General features: G+C 38.8%; 1 protein-coding gene across 1 annotated transcript; it reads left to right on the forward strand.

Moving 5' to 3' along the window:
• The first annotated feature begins 1183 nt into the window (after positions 1-1183).
• LOC137940036 (oligouridylate-binding protein 1-like) lies at positions 1184-20240 on the forward strand. Its single transcript, XM_068784940.1, has 11 exons — positions 1184-1705; positions 3459-3520; positions 3844-3946; positions 4308-4384; positions 4538-4687; positions 10375-10450; positions 10530-10560; positions 11084-11203; positions 19114-19208; positions 19321-19494; positions 19606-20240. The coding sequence occupies exons 1-11, from the start codon at positions 1592-1594 to the stop codon at positions 19939-19941; spliced, it is 1338 nt and encodes a 445-aa protein (XP_068641041.1). The 5' UTR covers positions 1184-1591; the 3' UTR covers positions 19942-20240.
• The last annotated feature ends 44 nt before the right edge of the window (positions 20241-20284 follow it).

Consider the following 20284-nt stretch of genomic DNA (forward strand, 5'->3'; position numbering starts at 1 on the left):
TTTTTGGTTATGTTTTTTTTTGTTCACAACTAATCTCCGGGAAAAAATAAGTTTGATCCACGTGCTCTAAAGTTTATATTTTTAGGATATTCTAGAACTCAAAAAAGTTATGTTTGTTAGTAGCTCCACCTTAAGAAATTGTTTGTATCTATAGATGTTACTTTTTTTTTTAGGATCAAATCTTGTATTGTATATATTCTCCACATGTCTTTTCATCTTCTACAAGTATGCCTTAACCTATGGTGCTATTGGATCAGTTTGTGGTGCCATTTTATGAGACTCCTACTCTCCAAGCTAACCACTCTCTTGTGGGGTCTATGGATTCTTATAAGGTAGTCCTCCCTCCACTTATGTTGTTTTGGTCTTCTTCTAGATCAATTCCTATTCAAGAAAAAACTCGATCTTGTACTTAGAGAAAGTATTCACTTCTTATTCACTATCGAATTTTAGGTAAACTCGTCAATTGTCTCTTAGTTGTTGTTCATTCCTTGCCGCTCTATCTTTTGTTACAATTTGCCAGTATATCAAGAAGCTCTTTAACATCCGAGGTGGAAGACAACCATGGAAGAAAGGATAACAACCATGTATGAGAAGTAATATGGGGAATTTACTACCATACCACTACATAAAAAGTTGTGGGATGATGATGGTTTTCACTATCAAACATAATCCTAATGTAGTATTATTAGACTCATATCACAATTGGTAGCGAAAGGATATACATAGTCGGTATTGACTATGAAGAAACCTTCTCATCGATTGCTAAACTCAAGTTAGTATATATTCTTATTTCACTTGCTACTAATTTTTAGTGGTGTATTAATCAATTAGATGTTAAGAATGCATTCTTGCGTGGTGACCTATTGGTACCCCATTTTATATCCCTACTCTTCTGTAGGTCGGGGTTAAAAAAACCTTCCCTATCCAGAAATCCGATAGTTTTTTTTTTTTTTTTTTGTGACCGTTTCCTAACCCAAAAACCCCAGGTTAAAAAACTCGAACCTAGGGTTTTTGGGTTACATATTTCCCATGAAACCAGACCTAATACCCACCCTTATTGAGATATCAAGTCAGGTCAGATTAGTTACGAATTAAAAAAAAAAAACACAAAGGTTTCTAACTTCCAACTCTACCCTCCAAATCGATTTTGAGTTACTTGAGAGTCGGCCTTCGTAATTTCTATTACAGGTTGAAGAACCGCTGCAGTTCTGTCCGACACTTTTCTTTCAGTCGATGGAAGGGGGAAGAAGACGATAGACTTTACACAGACAGATCGATCAAATTTTGTTATTCTATTCCATTTCCTCTTCCTACATTTCATGGTTATCCTTTCTCTCATAAGATTCCAAGTCGGAAACCCTTTTGATTGCTCTGGTATTCAGGGGGACTATTAATATCTTGCCTCTGCGTTCCTTCTTTTAGGGTTTCCTTTTTGAATTCACATATGTTACCCTGATTCAACTTCAATTTTCTGGGACGACCTGGAGTTTCTTTCATCTGCCATTCTCAGAAGTCCTTTCTTATTTCGTTCGTTCGGTTAGATTCCTCGATTTTTTTTTTTCTTCTGAAGAGCGTTTTGAGGGGTCGGAAAATGCAGCAGAGATTGAAGCAGCAGCAGCAACAACAAGCCTTAATGCAACAGGCTTTGCTCCAGCAGCAACAACAACTTTATCATCCCGGCGTCTTAGCTGCAGCTATGTCTCAGGTTGAGTCTCGCCCGGTCTCGGACCAATGAACGCTTTCTCTCTCTCTCTCTCGGGAAGTTATTTGTATTTGATGATTATTTTTTTTTAAAAATCGATGAGGATCAAATTGAGCATGCTTTGTTCTATTCACACTCGCAAATTTTGGTTGTTTCTATTAATCTTTTGATAAGATGGCTTGACCCTCTGAAGTTGGTGGTGATCACCAATCCCGTAGGTCTCCAAGGCATATCAGCTTTCCCCTTTCCGAAGATTGTAACATGTTTCATTTACTCTTAACCGGTATATACTAATTTTTTTCCTTATGGAAAACTGACTCGAGTATTTCTCCAAAAAAAATATGAAAAAACTGAGACAAGTATTAAAAGTTAAGATTATATGAAATATAACCCTGGTGTGAGTGTGACGCATCACTCCTTTTCATAATGAGATATATCAAATTGACATGTAGTTATTATTTGCTTCCGATAAGTAAATTAAGTTCTTTTATTTATTTATGGAAAATGAGCTTTTTTATTTGCTTTGGAAAATATTAACAGTAAACTTCGTCATTCTTGCTGAAGAATGGCTTCTACCCTCAATCTACCTTATGGAACTGTGAAGAGTGTATTTTTATAGTAACTCTGCAGATAATGCATAGGAGTACTGTGCTGTAGGAGCTGCTGCTCAATCTATTAATTATGAGATGGCAGCAACTCTGACTGTTATTTTATGGTTGAACATTCTAGCACAAATGATTGGATATCTGATTAAATGAACATTTTCATTTTGCTCTATTTATGATTCAGATTGTTAATTTAAACCAGTCAGTTATACATGTGGAGAAAAAACTGGTTTTTGCATTTTAAGATTGTTTGGTCATTCCCTCTATATGACTGTAGAGTAGCTATCAACATAGGCAGGGGAAGATTTTTACCTCTATACAGTTGTTCGTTGGACCTTGAAGTTGGTTTTAAAGATTAATTATGCTGTGCATTACAAAGTTATTTTATATATTATTGTATTTTGAATCATTTGAGATTTTTTTTTTAAATTATAGCATGATGATGTTTTTTTTCAAAAAAAAATTACAGCATGATATGCCTTCTGCACTCTTGAATTCTTCCTTGCTGTGGTGATGCCTCTATTATCTTCTTTGGACTGAGAAAAGCTTCAATGTGTACACACACCTTGAAAAAAGACAAAGAACTGAAAGTGGAAGTTTTAATGCCCAGATACACTAATCACAAAAATGGCAAGTCGTCAACATGCTATTTAAATACTATTTTTTTTTATTATTTGAGATTTGTCTGTGGCAATAGAAGATGGTATGTCAGTTACAGGTTACCTGCCTGTTTGTAACTGTAAACATCAGATGACAAACTCAAGTATTGTCTAGAATTTTAAACTTTTTTCCTCTTCTATAAAAATTGGGAAATTTTACATTGAAATTAGGACAATTTACAGTGACTACAATAAACTATCTCCATAAATCTTTCATATGTGGTCGCTTTGTGAGCTGAAAATGTGGTACCTTCTTGAGCCTTCCATCAATGGTGAAGTTAAGTCTTTGGTATTTGCTTGGAATCAGTTTGAGCAAATAGGGGCCAGTTTTTTCTTCTTAAACCATATAGTTTGGAAGCTTTCTTAGTTGATGTTAACATATTGTTAGGGTTTTTTTGCCCATGCATCCTGAATGACCCAGGTTCTAGATAAGACTCATAGGTTTTCTAGGTTATTTTTTTTCTTCTTCTTTTTTACTTTTATATTTTGCAGATGGAGCCGGTTCCAAGTGGAAATCTGCCTCCTGGGTTTGATTCATCTACATGCCGCAGTGTGTGAGTCAAACAGTTTTTTTTTTTTTTTTTTCTCTCTTTCCTCTTTTAAGTTTTCATTCTGTTTTCAAGTTATTCCAGACTCTAATGTTATTAATAGTGAAAACTTTGGTGTCTGAACATCTGAACAATGAGGTGGAACATGCAAAATTAAATCATGGAACATTTGCTCCCATTCTCATGTGGTTCTTTAAAATCCTTATGGTGTGAACACACATTGGTTGAAATTTCAAGTGATGTAGTATGTGATTTATTTTCTGCATTTGATCCTCTGTCTATTCTGTATTTCTATGTTCACCTACACTTATGGTTAAGCACTAATTCAGGTACGTCGGCAATATCCATGTAAATGTCACTGAGGCCCTTCTTGCAGAGGTTTTCCAGAGTACTGGGCCACTTGAAGGATGTAAACTCATTCAAAAGGAGAAGGTAGATTGCTCTTGACTGTTTTAGTCTATATATGAATGGCGCATACTGTGTTCTTGTCTCCATACTTCCATTTACCATCACAATGGGTGGGATATTGCCAAATGCCAACTGTGTACCATCTATTTACTGTGCCATATGAAGTCTGTGAACCTAGATCAGAGAAGAATTTCACCACCCCCTGTCTCCTTAAAAAAAAAAGGTAATCGGGGAAGAGTGAAAATTATTCAACTTTCTATCCTTTTCTTTCTCATCTACTCTATGGATGCTTGTGCATAAAAACTGGCAAATATAGTGTACATTCTTATCTTTTACCCATGCTGCATTTTTCCTCATGATTTTTATGTTGCTATGTTTCTTGCAGTCATCATTTGGTTTTGTCGACTACCATGATCGGAGGTCAGCAGCTCTTGCAATAATGACATTGCATGGACGGCAGCTGTAAAGACTTCTTGCGATGAAGCCTCAAACTTTTCTGTTGTTATAGGGTTACATTTTAGAAAATTGCTGCAGTTATCTAAATTGACTAATGTTATATGGATTTGCTAGGTTTTTACTTTGCTTTTATTTTTTCTAATGATGTCCCCTTTGCAGTTATGGTCAGGCCATCAAAGTTAACTGGGCATATGCCAGTGGTCAGAGGGAGGATACCTCCAATCACTACAACATTTTTGTAGGTGACTTGAGTCCTGAGGTTACTGATGCCACCTTATATGCATGCTTTTCAGTATATCAAAGTTGCTCGTAAGTTCCTCTTCTTGTGACTAGCATGATTTTTTTAATCTTATATTCAGTGTGATGCTTGAGCATAATTCTTCTCTAGTCGCAAAAAGTAGCAAAAAATGAAACACAAAATATGTATGGCTTTGCAGTGTTAAACAGTTCTAAAAGAATGTTCTTTTAGTAAGTCTATTTGGTCGCCAAGGCTGAACCGTTGCATGCTGCAATAGGTTGAGTCTCTGAAAGAACTAGGGTGGGCGTGGTTCGGGCAGGTTGGGTTTTTGAAAATCCAAACCTGACCTTGAACCCCGACCCCGATAAAAGTCCAAAAAAACCCTGGAGCTCTTATCCAGACCTGATTCTCATCCCCACAAGCCCATCCCCGCTCTCCCTGAACCCAGGTTTGTCAGGTTGTGTCGGGTTGGGTTTCCCGCAAACCCCGACCCTATGCCCACCCCTAGCAAGAACTGTGTGTGAATTTCTGATGGCCAAGAGGTGGAATAAGCAGACTTAAAACTGATTCTACAATAAGAAATGCACTGACCAGAGAAAGACATGTGGGGAAGTTTCACAGTTTTTTACTGTGTCCAAACTATTTAGTGTTATCAGCTGTGTTGCATAATTTTGGTCATGTCTCCTGTGGTGAACCATCTTTTTATGAGAATGAGTTCACATGGAGTTTTTGTTCAAAAGAAAATTCTGAGTGGTTTGTTTTTTATTAAATTAAATTGTTTTTTTGAAGGGCCGTATTGGTTCCTTTTTTTTGTGTATGTTTTGGAATTAAATTAATGACAAAGTATGAACATAACTGTCAAAAAAAATTAAAATACATAAATTAACATAAAAGTAAAGAAGCCCAACCCAGAAACAACTAAGATGGAAAGCTGAAGCTTACAATCAGTTTCTGCAAAGATATCCCTTTTTTGGGCAAGTGAGTCAGCTGGACAATTGGCTGAACAATGTAAACGTTGCTAGGTGGCCACAACTTGAAGCAAATGCTGATTAAATCTCCGTGGAGGGTCAAAATGGCTTTCCCCCAGGTTATGACATTAAAGGAGTCACCTTAAATAATTAGTTGATTGAAATGGTCCCTGTATAAGGGAAGCTGCCTCAGGATTATCATGACTGCTTCAACCAAAATTTCATTTAAGTTAATCTAGAAAAGGAGGTTCCATGGTCCCACTTGATGTGTTCAAAGAGATATATATTGTTGAATTTAGGATCCCTTTACTAACATCTCAAGCAAGGTGAGGGAGGGAGAAAAAGAAAAAAGAAAGCTCTCGGGTAGAGAGAAGAGAAGAAGAAAAAGGGAAGAAAACTTTCAAGTAAAAAGAGAACTTTACACGAGAGAGAAGTGGAGAACTACTTCTCTTCGATGATTTAATTCCGAGTTCAAGCTCCTCTATTTATAGTAGAGGAAAGTGGTAGAGTCCATATACAATTAAACTTCATTCTCCTAATTACATTCTAACTCTAACTCTTAAGGATAAGTCTATTATGATAAGATAACTCAACATAATTAGAAGTCTAACATAACTCAAAATCTAACTCTTTTATAAGGACGTGACCATAGGCTGAAGATGCCAGCTCGTGGTTTATCTTTGTGGGTTCCACTTGATCTTCCAGCTCATGTGATAAGGATACCAGTTTGTGGTATCTTTGTGGGTCCCACTTGATCTTCAAATCTTCCAACTCATTCCAACTCGTGCTTCTTATCTTCCAACTCATGCCAGTTTGTGTGATGACTCCTCTTGGCTCCTCACGTCCTCATGGTGGGTCCCACATTGTAACATATATTTTTCCAGTTTTTCCTAAGTGTTGCTCTTGTATAATCTTAAGTTGCCTGGTTATTTGTTTCCATGAAAGAACAAAATGAGCTTTCTCAGTAACGGTCCCCAAAGAATTACTCTTGCTCTTAAAGACTTGATCATTCCCTTCCAACCAAAGTTTCCATAGGACAAAAACACCCACTAATCTCCAAATTGTTTTTGCCTACTCTAGAAATCAGATATCTGAAATTTCAAGCAATGAACCTTCAAAACTTTGTGGGAGACAAAGGAAAGTCCAAATCTTAGTCCTTAAGAATTCCATACGTCAGTAGCAAACGAATAATGTAGAAAAAATTCATCCAATGGTTCATCGTGGCTATTGTAGAACCTATGATTAGCACTGGTTGATAACCTCTATGTCACAATTGGTCACATGTGAGAAATTTTCCTTCGAAAATAGTCCATAAAAAGCCTTAATTTTGGTGGCTCAACTATTTCCATGCAACAGTAGCTGAATTAGTGATCCTTGTGACATTCTGCATAATCAAATCATATGCTGAACAAAGTGTAGACCTACATTTTGTTTCAATACTCCAAAAAAGTTTGTCTTCCTCTTGTCCCTTATAACAGAACGATTGCAATAACGTATACAACCTTACTTTTTTCAGACATTTCAATAGTTACATTAACACTACTGAAATTAAGCAAGTGAGTCATTATTTGCAGAGGACCATGCTTGCCAAACTGATAATCCTTTGTCACATGCAGCCAGAAATAATGTAGGAAATTCATGCACCATGGTTCTAGCACCAAGCCACTAGTCATACCAGAAACTTGCCGGAGTACTGGAACGAATCCGAATGTCACTAGTCTGAGTAAATAGCTTTCCAAAGAGTGCACAAAATTGTCATATTAGGATGAGATGGTAGCCAAACATTTGAAGATATATCATATTTCTCAAAGAGCCCTCCATAATTATGTCTTTCTGTACCAAACTGCCATTACCATTTCATTATATATAAAAAAAAAAACATGGCTGAGTTGTCTTATGTGCGAGAACCCCAATCCGCCCATACATTTAGGTTCACAAACCTCATCCAAATTGGCCAAAGGATAGCGTCGGCAATCATGATTTCCACTCCACAAATTTTTTTTTTCAATTGCCTCAGTTTCAGTAGCAACCATTGATGGACAAGGTGAACATTGAGTAGCTTGGATTTAAAGAAGAAAGGGGGTGAAGTTGGAAGTAAAGGAGAAGAAGAGGAATTATCGTGGGAGAAGGTGAAGACCAATGGAAAGTCAAGAGGAGAGAAAACACATGAAAAAGAGATCTCTCAAATTAGGTCTCATTGGGAGATTGCTTCTCCCCACTTGTATTTATTAAGTTGGATCAATAAAAAGAAAGAAATGCCCTTGGACTTTCATAGTTAAGACAATCTCAGAAATACCTTTGAAAAGAGAGAAAATACAAATAACACCCTACGAGCGGTTATTTACTGATAGATAGTAATTCAGCAAACCTTCTAAAATTGATTTAGGAGAGAAAGGTGCCCACCAAAAGAAATGAACTTACCTTTCCATCCAGGATAGTCTTTACTGGAATTTCTCAAACATGGGATCCTATAAACTTTAACATCTCTACCTGTGAAGAATTGCTAACCAAGATTTAATGTTGGAGGGAGGGAAGCTTTACAACCAAGTGTTTCTACAATTTGCAGTATTTGTGATTCATCCAAATTAAGACAAATAACACTATATTAGCTAGGTATTGTACTCTTTTCCCTCTCTCAATAGTTTATACATCTTCATTTAAAAATCACACACACTCTATTTGCTCTAATTCACCCATTTGCTAGAGAGAATTTTAAAAATGACTAGTAAAGGTTTAATATTAAGAGCCTTATCCAAATTTCGATAAAAAATATAATATCTCTGACTAACTGCAGTGAGGGGTTGTGAAGAGGTGACAAACTTGGACCTTTAGTGAGTCAACCTTACATCATAAAGAATCTGTTGAGTGCCTTGTGCACGATATTGAAAAACAAAGGGGACATAGAATCTCTTTATAGGATACTTTTCAAATAACCGGCAGCTGCATTGGTAAGAAGTGAAAAAGATGCTGATGAGAGACAACTGTGGATCCGGTGGCTCCATCACACCGCAAAACCCATTTCACCCATAATCTCGTCAAGGAAGGCCCAATTGACTCAAATGAAGGCTTTTTGAAAATCTAATTGCAGAATAAGCTTGGGTTCCCTTGTCCTTTGAAATGGTGATGTCATGAGCAGCCAACATTGAATCCAATATTTGACAACCAAAGGCACTCTGATGACAACAGACAAAACTACTCATAAGGTTAGCCAGCTTTGTAATTATTTTGTAAGCAATAGACAGGAGACTTATTGGCTGAAAATTTGTTGGATGTCAATCCATCAACTTTTACAATCATTGCAATGAAAGTAGAAGCATTGCTTTACAATACAGACCGGGATCATAGAACTCACCTAACATTTCCATAATTTTTTCTTTTATATAATTCTAGTTCATCTTATTAAATTCATCCCTAAACCCATCTGGGCCTGTGCTTTACCATTTGGTGAAGCTTGGATGGCAGTGTAGATTTCCTTGTCACTGAATCTGGCCTCCAGTTTCGCTGCAGCAATAATTGTGAGAGTATTGAAACTAGATTTGAAGCTTGTGGATGAAATAATCTCTCTTCAGTGTAAAGCTCTTTATAAAAAGTAATAAATTCTATTTCCATTTCTTTGAGGAAGTGAAAATTTTATTTCAAGGCCCAAAGGCAGAGAGAAACAAAACTTTTTTGTTGGGGGCACCTCTTACAATGAAAGATTGGGAGGTCATCCCCTGCTTTGCTAGTGAGTCAGCAACATAGTTTACTGATTGTAATACATGGAACCAATTACAACAGAAAGGCCCAGCCTATTATTTAACAACAGATCGAACTTGCTGAGTTTTCTAATAGAGTTGTTGCAAATTTTGTTTTCGTTGGATTATAGAATTGGAATTATGTTAATTCTGTGAGTCAGGGTAATTTATGACTTCGGATAAGCGTCCCTTTGTAGTACCAAAAGTCAGAAAGGGGTCTTATTATTCAGCAAGAAACTTAATGCAGTGGATAGTATAGGACCTTGAGCATTTTGTGGAGTATATGGACCTAACTAGATATAATTTACAGTCTTCCTTTTGGGATGAACTTCAGTCAGTGCTCACCAATTGGGATGGACCTTGGCTACTGGTTGGACTTCAATGCAATCAGATTTTTTCATGAGAAATAGCCAGAATCGGAAAGTATAACAGCTTCAATGAGGGGATTTGGAGAGTTCATTAGGGATTGTGATCTGGCTGAAATTTCACTGAAGGGAACTCAATATACATGGTCAAATGGATAACTGCCTTCTGTTCTCTCAAAATTTGACCCGTTTCTGGCTAATGAAGAATGGTTTTCGAGGTTTCCTTCTTCAAATTGCAGAGCTTTACCACCCTACTTCTGATCATTATTCTCTTTTACTTGGCAATGTGGAATTGCCTAGGGGACCAAGCATGGTTCTGTTTTGAGATCGCGTGGTGTCATGATAAATCTATGACAAAAAGAATGGTTAGTACTCAATCCATGACATTTAAAGTTCAGCAGAATGATCTCCTACAAAAGTTTAATGGCTTGGATGCTCACGAAGAGGTTGCATCATTATCCTTGCATGATACAAATCTTTGACTGAACTTAAACAGAATAAGAAAATCCTTGCATGATACAAATCTTTGATTGAACTTAAAACAGAACATGAAAATCAAATCACAAAGGAATGTGTATGGGAAGCAAAGATCAAGATACCAATGGATAAAGTAGGAAGATTTCTCTTTGTAATAATTATTTTGATTTTATTTAATCTTTTTGTTTATTTTTTTAAACAAGTTCCTTTGCAGCGATGCGAGGGTCATGTGGGACCACAAAACAGGGCGCTCTAGAGGATTTGGATTTGTTTCATTTCGTAATCAGCAGGTATTTTTCTTTTCAATATTCTTTGGTTTTAGAAGCATAGGATATATGATTTTGAATGTTAACCATTTCTTTTCCACAGGATGCTCAAAGTGCTATAAATGACTTGAGTGGTAAAGACTCTTACACTATTGTAATTCTGTTATGGTAATGTTTCTGTTTCTTTTGAATTGAAACAGCCTGAAAATTCTAGAATCCAGATCCTATATCTGGAAATAGGACAAGATATGATGAATAGGTAAGAGTTCCCAGTCATTGCATGTGGCCTGATTCTCTGTTTTTCTCCTTTTTTATGTCTTGTAAGGACTAAACAAGGTGGCTCCTAACTTTTAGTCTCTTTCAATCCTTATTCATTGAAAGTGGTCATGCCTGTTGGAATTATTGTTTCTAATATACAAGAAGGAAGAATTATTGACCCAATCATTTTAGAGGTTCAGATTGGATATGGTTGGATTTATCTAAATGTAATTTCTAATAGGTTTATTACTTTTGTCCTTTCTGGGGTGGATCTGGATATAGAGAATTGAAACAGTTGCACTGATTGAAGAGGATTCATAGAAAATTATGTGCTGATGATTTTAAGGTTCCATTTTGCTTGGCTGGTTTTCTCATTGGATTTTATGATGCTTATTTCAGGTAAATGGCTTGGAAATCGGCAAATAAGATGCAATTGGGCAGCTAAAGGGGCTGGTTTTAGTGATGACAAGCCCAATAATGATAATCAAAATATGGTAGTGCTGACAAGTGGAAGTTCAGGTACACATATCATCTCCTTGCTTCCCAAAGTAGGGACCAAATGGTTGCAGTAAAGCTTGTGAAGGACTGAATCTGTGGGATCATTGCCCTTAAATTAGTGCTCTAGCATTGGATTCCACCCCCCTTCTGATGCCTAGATATAAGACCAGTTTGACTTTTTTCTTCTGCTTTTATCAGCAGTCTATTCACTGTTTATGTCATTCAGCAATGCTATCTGAACTGGCCTCTCCAGCAAGTTGAAGAGGTGGCTCAGCCGAATTTAATCGGTTTCCACCATCTGTTTTAATGATGAGATGTTGAGAAATCTGTTCTGTTTTGAATGGTGAAATTTTTTATTAAGAGAAAGAGCAAAGCAATGGTAAAGTCAAAGAGGGTCGAGGGGCTCAAACAAAGGAAAACAGAAAATGCAAAAGTACTAGATGATGTGTGAGTGTTTGTTTTTTTTTTTTTTTTTCGGGCGGGGCCGGGGGGGGGGGGGGGGGGGGGGCTGCCTTGGTCCCCTCTCCTACTGGTTCTCATAAGCTGAATTTCGATTGGAGCTCAGATGGAAACCGAGGGCTGCAGGGATGAGAGTTGTTAGAAACCAGCTACAAACAATTTTACTGACATTCTCTGGACCTCTTGACCATAAAGGCTCAGCAGAAGTTGAAATTAGGGCATTACAGTATGGTGCAAAGATCGAACTCCAAAACTTTTCAGGCCCTTTAGTGGTTGAAGGTGACTCATCAATGTGATAAGCTGGATGGACGGTAAGCTACACCTCCCTGGTGTCTGCCTTAACATTTTTCTGGAAATCTTAGAATCATGCAGCTCATTACAAGTTTCATGGTTGCATTACATCAAGAGAAGCAAACATTACAGCTGATACGTTGGCAAAAGAGGGCTCTTCTTGTCCATCTATTGTAATTGGGAGTTCCCCATTGCTTAGAAGACTCATTTGTTGTTTTCTTTCATTGAAATAAGTAAAGCTTCACCATTTCAAAAAAAGAGAAAGAAAAAAGAGGAAAATGTTCCCGAGACACTTGCAATGTAGAGATTGGGTTGGCAATATGAAGAAAGTGTCTATCAGGTCACCAAAGGGGACTGTGATGATTCTCCCTCAAGAAATGATCCTGAGGTGTCCCCCTCAATGATCAGTGGGAGAGAGAATGCTCTCCAAAAAGCTGGATGCCTCAAGAACCACACGGACCTCTGCCAAAGTGGAATCAGCCAGCCATTAAAAAAAAAGAAGAAGTAAAAATCAGCCTCACTGGTAGGGCCCGAGAAACAAGAGTTTGACCATCATGATTCCTAATGATACCCATAATACCTCCTGCCCTTGGATTACCCTTGAACTCATGTCAAAGTTTAACTTAAGAAAGCCAGTTGAGGGGCCATGCGAGTCACATGACTAGAACAGCAACAGGACAGATTTTTACTGTTTAGGTGAGAGAGATGAAACATTTCATGGGCCAATAAGAGAGGGCTGCCAGCTATCCAGGAGATGTTATGTTTGGAACAAATAATTTTTCTTCAAAGAACATGCTTTGCAACACCAGATCGCCATTAATCATTCATTAAGAAAGCCCAATTTTTTTTTTTTTTTTGAGAAAAGGTGCAATTTCATTAGAGTCAGCAACACAATTTGTTGACCTATGAAAATGACTCCAACAACAAACAACATTGAATGACAATCCTGGATTTAAAAAAAGTGCTGTGAGTGCCTGCAAGGGGGATCCTTATTCCTAGACCTGAGCTGATGACATGGTTCGAGTTCTCTTCAACTTGGAGCTGCCTTGCAAACCTGTCCCTGAAGATCCTTAACCATGGTTAAGGGGATGCAGCTCAGCTATGGTGGCGTCGATAACACCAAGGGAACCAACATACTTAGCAAGAGGGGCCAGGATTGCCACTAGAAGAACCATTAAAGTCAGTCAGTCACCCTCAGGGGGCGACCATTCCTCATGGACTTTGGTGCTTTGGGTGGGAGAAATGAGCAGCCTGGGACCAACCACTTCTAATTAAACCTCCATTTGCCTCCTTAAAGATGCCCAAAGAGCAAAATAAAGGAATCAACTAAGACATTATATTATCAGCAACAAGCATCCCAGATGAAGATTTTTGGTTAAAACATCTTTGGTTGTGTTCTTCCCTGATTCCCCAAGGAACAAAAGCCAGAGTGGCTTCGAGCATGGTGGAGCCTAACAGAGGGAAAAGCCTACTGGAGGAAATACTCACAAAATCACAAAGTGATCTGGGTGCATGAAGTGAAAGGTCAAACAGATCGATGAAGTAGCTCCAAATTTGCCATGCATAAGTGTGATGAAGAAGCAGATGGTAAGTTGCCTTCTCATAGTTATTGCATAGGAGGCAAACATTACTTGGTAGAATAAAACCCCTCTTGAGGACGTTGTCTCGGGTTAAGGATTTTACCAAGAAGGGCACTTTATAGAAGGGACTAAATCTTTGGGGGACAAGAGAGGGACCAGGCCGAGATTGCAGTATTGTTGGCAGACAATGGACCTCTAGTCAAAACATCATAGCACCATGCAATTGAGAAAACCGTCAATAGAGGGGTACCGGACAATCTTATCTGGTTGGTTCTGCTTGAGATAAATTGCGTTCAGGTCTGTAAGTTACACATCTCAACAGCTTTAGCTTAATTAAATTCTCTTTGGAATAGTGTATCCCAGTTAACACCAGAAAACCACCTTCAACAATGATGCTGGATGAGGATCTTTGGTCAGATGGAAAGTTGAAGAGCTGAGGGTAACAAATCTTCAGCAGTGAGTGCTGTCCCAAATATCAAACCAGAACTCCTGGCGCCTCCAGCACCAGCCTGGAAATTGAGTGAAAAGGATGAAGTTGTGGAAGATATACCTCCAGATACAGGAGAGCTGATGTGAAGAACCTCCACCGAGGTACCAGTGAGCATTTGTATCCCCGATCTTCTTAGCAATGAAGGGAATCCAGGCTAATATAGGATAGAGTCTCTAGCTCCATTTATTAAGAATACCAACATTAAAATTTCTAATTTGCCAAATCCCCTAGCCATGATACTTCTTCAGTCTACGAACTTCAGTCCATTTCTCCAAGTGATGCTTGAATCCTTCAGCTGATTCTTTCCAAAGAAAGTCCCTCATAGGCTTTTCAATTCTATTAGCCCCACTGATTGGGCAATAGATGAAAGAGAGATAATAGGCGGGAATACCCGCAAAACAAGACTTGGGAAGGCTGAGTTTGCCTGCCTTTGAGATAAAGGTGGCCTTTCCTAATGGACAATTGTGCAACTTCTCAGGGACTAGACTCCAGAGACTTTTCTCAAGTTACTTGTGAATAGAGGCAAATCCAGATATGCACCAGGCAGGGAACCAGTTCTGCAATCAAGTTTTTCACTCATTGCTTCTAGGGCATGTTTAGGAATATTGAAGCCACAAAGAGTTTTACTCCAATGATTTTTCTCTCTAGATAATAATTCAAATATGCAGAGTAATGGTTTGACCAAAAGGATTTTCTCTGTACTACCTTCACCAAATATGATAGTGTCATCTATAAATTGCATGATCAGATTGTCTAATCTATCATCGCTAAAGAGTGGCTTTAACCAGTTCATTTCCTTTGCAAGATGGAAAGGACAGGTTAGACCTTTGGCAACAATGTTGAATAACATGGGTGAGATAGGGTCCCATTGGCGAAGACCTCTATAGTCCTTAAATAACCACACACACTTTCATTAACTGCCTCCAAATAGAGGGCAGATGAGACAGATTTGAATCCATTTCCTCATTTGTTCCCAAAGCCCATGCCTGCAAGTAAGGAGTCCAGGTAGCTCCAATGGACCCTTTCAAATGTTTTCTCAAAATCAAGCTTCAGCACTATTCATGGCCGAGTGCTCCTCTTGAAACAATCAATCACCTTGTGTACCTCCATCGTTGTGTTCAAAATGACTCTCCCCTTTAAGAAAGAATTCTTCTCCATCGTTGTGTTCAAAATGACTCTCCCCTTTAAGAAAGAATTCTTCTCCATACTGATTAGGTGGGGAAGGAAGGCTTTGAGTCTATTAGCTAACACTCTGGAAATAATCTTGTATGCACCAGAGATGAGACTAATCGGTTGGATGTTGGCTACACTTGCCACATTCTCCTTTTTGCTGAAAAAGTATTATAAAAGAGGCACCAAGGTTCCTGTAAGTTATCTTGTTCAAATAGAAGCCATCAATTATTTTCTCAACATCATCCGCCATGAAATACCATGCCATCGGAAAGAATTTCCCATTGGATCCATCAGGCTCTGGCCTCTTATCTAGGGGCATCTGGGTAACAACAATCTCTAGCACTGTCAAGGTGAAAGGAGCATCAAGGCCGGTCTGTTGAGCTTAATTCAATGTTTCTGTGGCAATTCGTTAAGAGTAGGCCTGCTGACAATCATTTGGGTTGAGAGGGAAGCTTTCAAGGTCATGGACTAGGACTTAATCTTATTTCATAACTTTTAACTTGATAGCTATAACACCACCCTTTGGCCCCTCAACAGTAGCCCACCAACAATCCATGAGTCTGGAGCAGTCTCTATCCTCCAACCAAGAATTCTCAAACAGAAAAGCTTTTCTTCCCCAAGCATTTGACTTTGAGTCTAGGAGAATGTGCCGGTGATCGGAAACGATTTTCTCCAAAACTAGGCCGGAGGCTTCCATATAGATGTGAAGCCAACCGTAAACAAGGAGAAAATGGTCCAACCTAGATAGAATTGGAGTGCACTGCTCTAGATGTAAGACTTGATAGATATTGGGACTACATCCAGCTTGCATGCGCCAATGAAATCATAGAATCCTCTCATCAAGGAAGTGATGCAGGAGGCAGGGGGCGATTTCTCCTTATAAAAATGAATTGTGTTAAAATCTTCTGTGACAATCCTGGGGAAATGCTAGTCACCAATGGCCTGAATAAGTCCATTCCATAATTCAGCCTCAAACCAGGTCCATAAATGCCACCAAGACACAAGACGGAGCTAGCTGCTTTGTCTCTAAACTTGATGCTAGTTGAGAATTCTCTAATTTTGTGGTCTTCCAACTCCAAAATAGTTTTGTCCCAAGCAATAAGAATACCTCCCAAACCTCCATGACCATCCCTAGTCAACCACTTTGGCTGACGTATATTACACAGGTCACAAGTTATAGCATCGGAGTGAGCTAGAAACTTTGTTTTTTTAAGAATGATTAACTTAGCCTTTTTGTACTCCAACAGAGCACGAAAAACTTCTCTTCTTATGAATCTCAACTCCTTTGACATTCCAAGATCTAATGAGTTTTTTAGCCCTCTGTCTTTGCTCCAACTCCTTGATTCTTTACATCTTTGCTCATGACCTCGTGAAAGTGTTCAACCAAGTCAAGCATCCTTTGCCAAGTTTCAGCTTTGTATTGGTCTTCTGACTGAAATAATAATCAGGTGCTAAGCAAGTTGATGACTTCTTTTTGGATTTGGTGACTTTGGTGGGAGAACTCTTCTTTGCATTTCCCTTTCTTTCACGACATTGCTTGGGCCTTCTAAATGGCGAGAATCAAAGTTGTTTGCTTCAGTCTTTCCTATTGCTTCATCTTATACACTAATGGCTGAGAGATGGTGGAAGTGTGAGGCTCCTAAAGCATCATCCTTTGGAGAAGTGGAGTTGCGGGTAATGAACTGATGCAACAGAATGGTGGAAAGCTCATAATTTAACTAAGGGCTGCAATTAATGAGGCATCTGTGTTGTTTGGTGCTGAGGCGATGGTTCTCTAGGTGTGGTTTGATGAGGTTTCTTTCTGTATATGTTTTGGTGAATGCGTAGAATGTTGATGGTAGTGTGTTGTTGTTATAAGGGTTATTTTTCTTATGGGGCATTGTTTGTGTGGATAGGAGTTGCATTTTTTCCCGACTTTTCCGATTGCCAATTGATCAATTTGGGCTGTGGTTGGATGTTTGGTTAGGTATGATGCGGTTCAAGGAATGTGTTTTTGTTGATTGGCGTTATTATCTTTTGGTGCATGTGGCAGGGGCAATGAGTGAATTGATGGGCTGGTGTTATGGTCAGATAATTTAGAATGGGTTTTACTGAGAATCCCAATGGGATTTAATTCTGAGACATGGGGGTTGGGTGGTTGGTGACAAATCTTTATCAGGTGAGGGAAGGCCATTAACTCCTGGGGATTTGAAAATTGAATTTAAAAAATGATCTTCACTATCGGGAAAGAGATGAGAATGGGAAGGTGCTGCTGAGTTGCCGTGCACGAGTTTTCTGTGAGTTGGGTTTGAGTCAACACGTCTTTGTCCTCTCTGTGAATCGTAAGTATGGTTGAAGGGGCCAGTAGCTTTAGGCCATATGTGCAATAGCACAACATTCAAGTACTTTTCCTTAAATCTCCTTCTTGCAAGGCGATATCCTAACTCAAGCAAAGTCCAGATATCGATGCGGTTGAGTGTCATTATTCACCATAATGATTTTACTGTAATCCTTGTGAGTGTTGAAAAAATCTTGTAAGAGTAGACGGCCAAATAGCTTCACCCAAACTCCAAAAGGCCCCGTGGGGGTGGATCCTTGTTATTCAACCACCGAAGAACATGGAATAGGTGAGGTTGAATCTTGGGGAGCCAAGCTAGTCTAGCAATCCCTCCTGATTGCCCGGACAAATTAGTTGAGCAAGATCCTAACCCGAGCAAAGTCTAGATATCAACGCGGTTGAGTGCCGTTATTCACCATAATGATTTTACTCCCCTTGATAAGTGTTGAAAAAACCATGTAAGAGCATACTTCAAAAGGGAGGCCAAATAGCTTCACCCAAACTCCAAAAGGTGTTGTGGGGATGGATCCTTATTATTCGACCATCGGAGAACATGGAATAGGTGAACATGAATCCTGGGAAGCCAAGATAGTCTAGCAATCCTCCTGATTGCCTGGACAAATTAGCCGGGCGAGATCCTAACCCGAGCAAAGTTCAGATATCGATGCGGTTGAGTACCATTATTCACCATAATGATTTTAAAGTAATCCTTGATAAGTGTTGAAAAAACCTCATAGAACAGACTTCAAAAAGAAGGTCAAATAGCTTCACACAAACTTCAAAAGGCCCCATGGGGGTGGATCCTTGTTATTCGACAACCGAATAACATGGAATAGGTGAGCTTGAATGTTGGGAAGCCAAGATAGTCTAGCAATTCTTCTGATTGCCTGGAAAAAATAGCCATTTTACTATAGCGAAGAAAGGAAATGTCGGGGACTAGTGTGAGGTTCCAAAAGGAGGAAATCCAGTCACTTAGTTCCTGGATACGATCCATACTCCAGTTTACTGTAGCAACTGCAGAATGTTTCTGTTGGAAAACAACTACAAGGGCAATTTGGTTATTTCGTCTGAACCTCACTTTTACATCTTGATGTAATCTTGTTCCTTATGTTGAATTATGCTTATAGTCCAAATTTCATATAAATAGGACATGTAGAGTGGGAGATATAAAAGGTTAGGGTTTCACGAAATTACTCCCTGTGTGCGAACTGATCAGACCGTTTTTTAAATTAAATTTTATGGTTTTTTCATTTGTTTGACCTGGTCAGAGGCCTGGTCTGGTTCAACCTACTGGTCTGGTTTGGGTTATATACATTGAGTTTGAGAACAATCTTTGCTTTCCACAAGCACATGAAATGGTGTAAGTGTGAATTGTATGATGTAATTTTTTGTTGCTTTAGCATTCTCACTATATGAATTGCTGTTTTCAAAACGTTACTATATTCTTTTGGAGATACTCTGGAAATTGATATGGTCTCTGTACCGTCTCTTATTTCTGCCAGTATTATTCACAAGTCTGGGCCAGTTGTTTGAAGTCAAGTTTGCATGTTTGAAGTTTAGTGTCGTACTGGCGTCACAAAATTATGAATGCTCGGACTGATGTTCTGTTTAATCTTGTTAGATGGAGGTCAAGGCCAGGAGAACACTAATGACGAGGCTGCTCCTGAAACCAATCCAGCATACACAACTGTCTATGTTGGCAATCTTGCTCATGAGGTAATACGAGAAAAGAGATTGCGTCCTCCTAGAAAATGCATTGAGAGTATATGCCTGTCGCATCATGATGGTTTTTTTTTTTTTGTGTGTGTGTGTGATGAGTATGTCACAGGTAACCCAAGCAGAATTACATCGTCAGTTTCATGCCCTTGGAACTGGTATCATTGAGGAAGTGCGCGTACAAAGAGAGAAAGGTTTTGGCTTTGTTAGGTATCATGCACATGATGAAGCTGCTCTTGCTATTCAAATGGCCAATGGAAGAATGGTATGCGGAAAATCCATGAAAGTAAGCATTTAATTGTTTATTTGTTAGATTTTTCCTTTCATCTAGTAAATATTCAAACTCAACAATTCAAAAGAAAAATTGTTAAGGAAAAATTTATATCTGTCTCTGCAGTGCTCATGGGGTAGCAAACCAACTCCTCCAGGGACTATATCAAATCCATTACCACCTCCTGTCCCATCCTTCCAGATTCTCCCAACGCCTGCAGGTGTGAACCAGGGCTACTCAGCTGCAGAACTGTTAGCTTATCAACGCCAGCTTGCCCTGAGCCAGGCTGCTGCTGCAGGGTCAGGCCTCTCAGGCCAAGCGGCTCTTATGCAGCAGATAGCCAGCCAACAAGGACTAGCAGCTGCCCAAGGATCTGTAGGTCTTAATTCCGCCGGGACCCAGCTCATGTATGATAGTTACCCTAACAATTCGTCTGCACAACAGCTTTTGTACTACCAGTAAGGCTGTTTCTCTGTTTTCTTTTCACCTTCCCCACCACCAGCAAAGTTAGTACAGTAGATTTTTGGCTTGTGGGTTTTGTTTTGGTTTAGAGATCTTGCAGAGTTAGGGGCTTTTGTAATATGCTTTGTATAGGTTATGTGGTCCAAATTGAAGTTCAGCAAGACAATTATGTACTGTAAAATATAAACCAACGATCACAACTTAGATAAATTGATTGATTGTGAATCTGGTTCTGTAAGATAATTTTAATTTTAAAGTTATGGTTGCCTACACAGTGAATACCATTGAAAACGACTAAACCTAACACAAGACCAATAATAGTTAGCTAAAAGTTCTTTTTAAG

The sequence above is a fragment of the Aristolochia californica genome, unplaced genomic scaffold, assembly GCF_029961685.1.
Source record: "Aristolochia californica isolate CCGP_79_NKW_82.1479 unplaced genomic scaffold, dmAriCali1.0.hap1 SCAF_9, whole genome shotgun sequence".
In the NCBI taxonomy this organism is placed as follows: Eukaryota; Viridiplantae; Streptophyta; class Magnoliopsida; order Piperales; family Aristolochiaceae; genus Aristolochia; species Aristolochia californica.

What these genes read in the sequence shown, in the direction of transcription:
- LOC137940036 (XM_068784940.1), top strand. Translation starts at nt 1,592, where the DNA reads ATGCAGCAGAGATTGAAGCAGCAGCAGCAACAACAAGCCTTAATGCAA. An exon ending in TCATCTACATGCCGCAGTGT is followed by an intron (nt 3,521 to 3,843) that starts GTGAGTCAAACA and finishes GCACTAATTCAG; the next exon opens with GTACGTCGGCAATATCCATG. An exon ending in TATGCGGAAAATCCATGAAA is followed by an intron (nt 19,495 to 19,605) that starts GTAAGCATTTAA and finishes CTGTCTCTGCAG; the next exon opens with TGCTCATGGGGTAGCAAACC.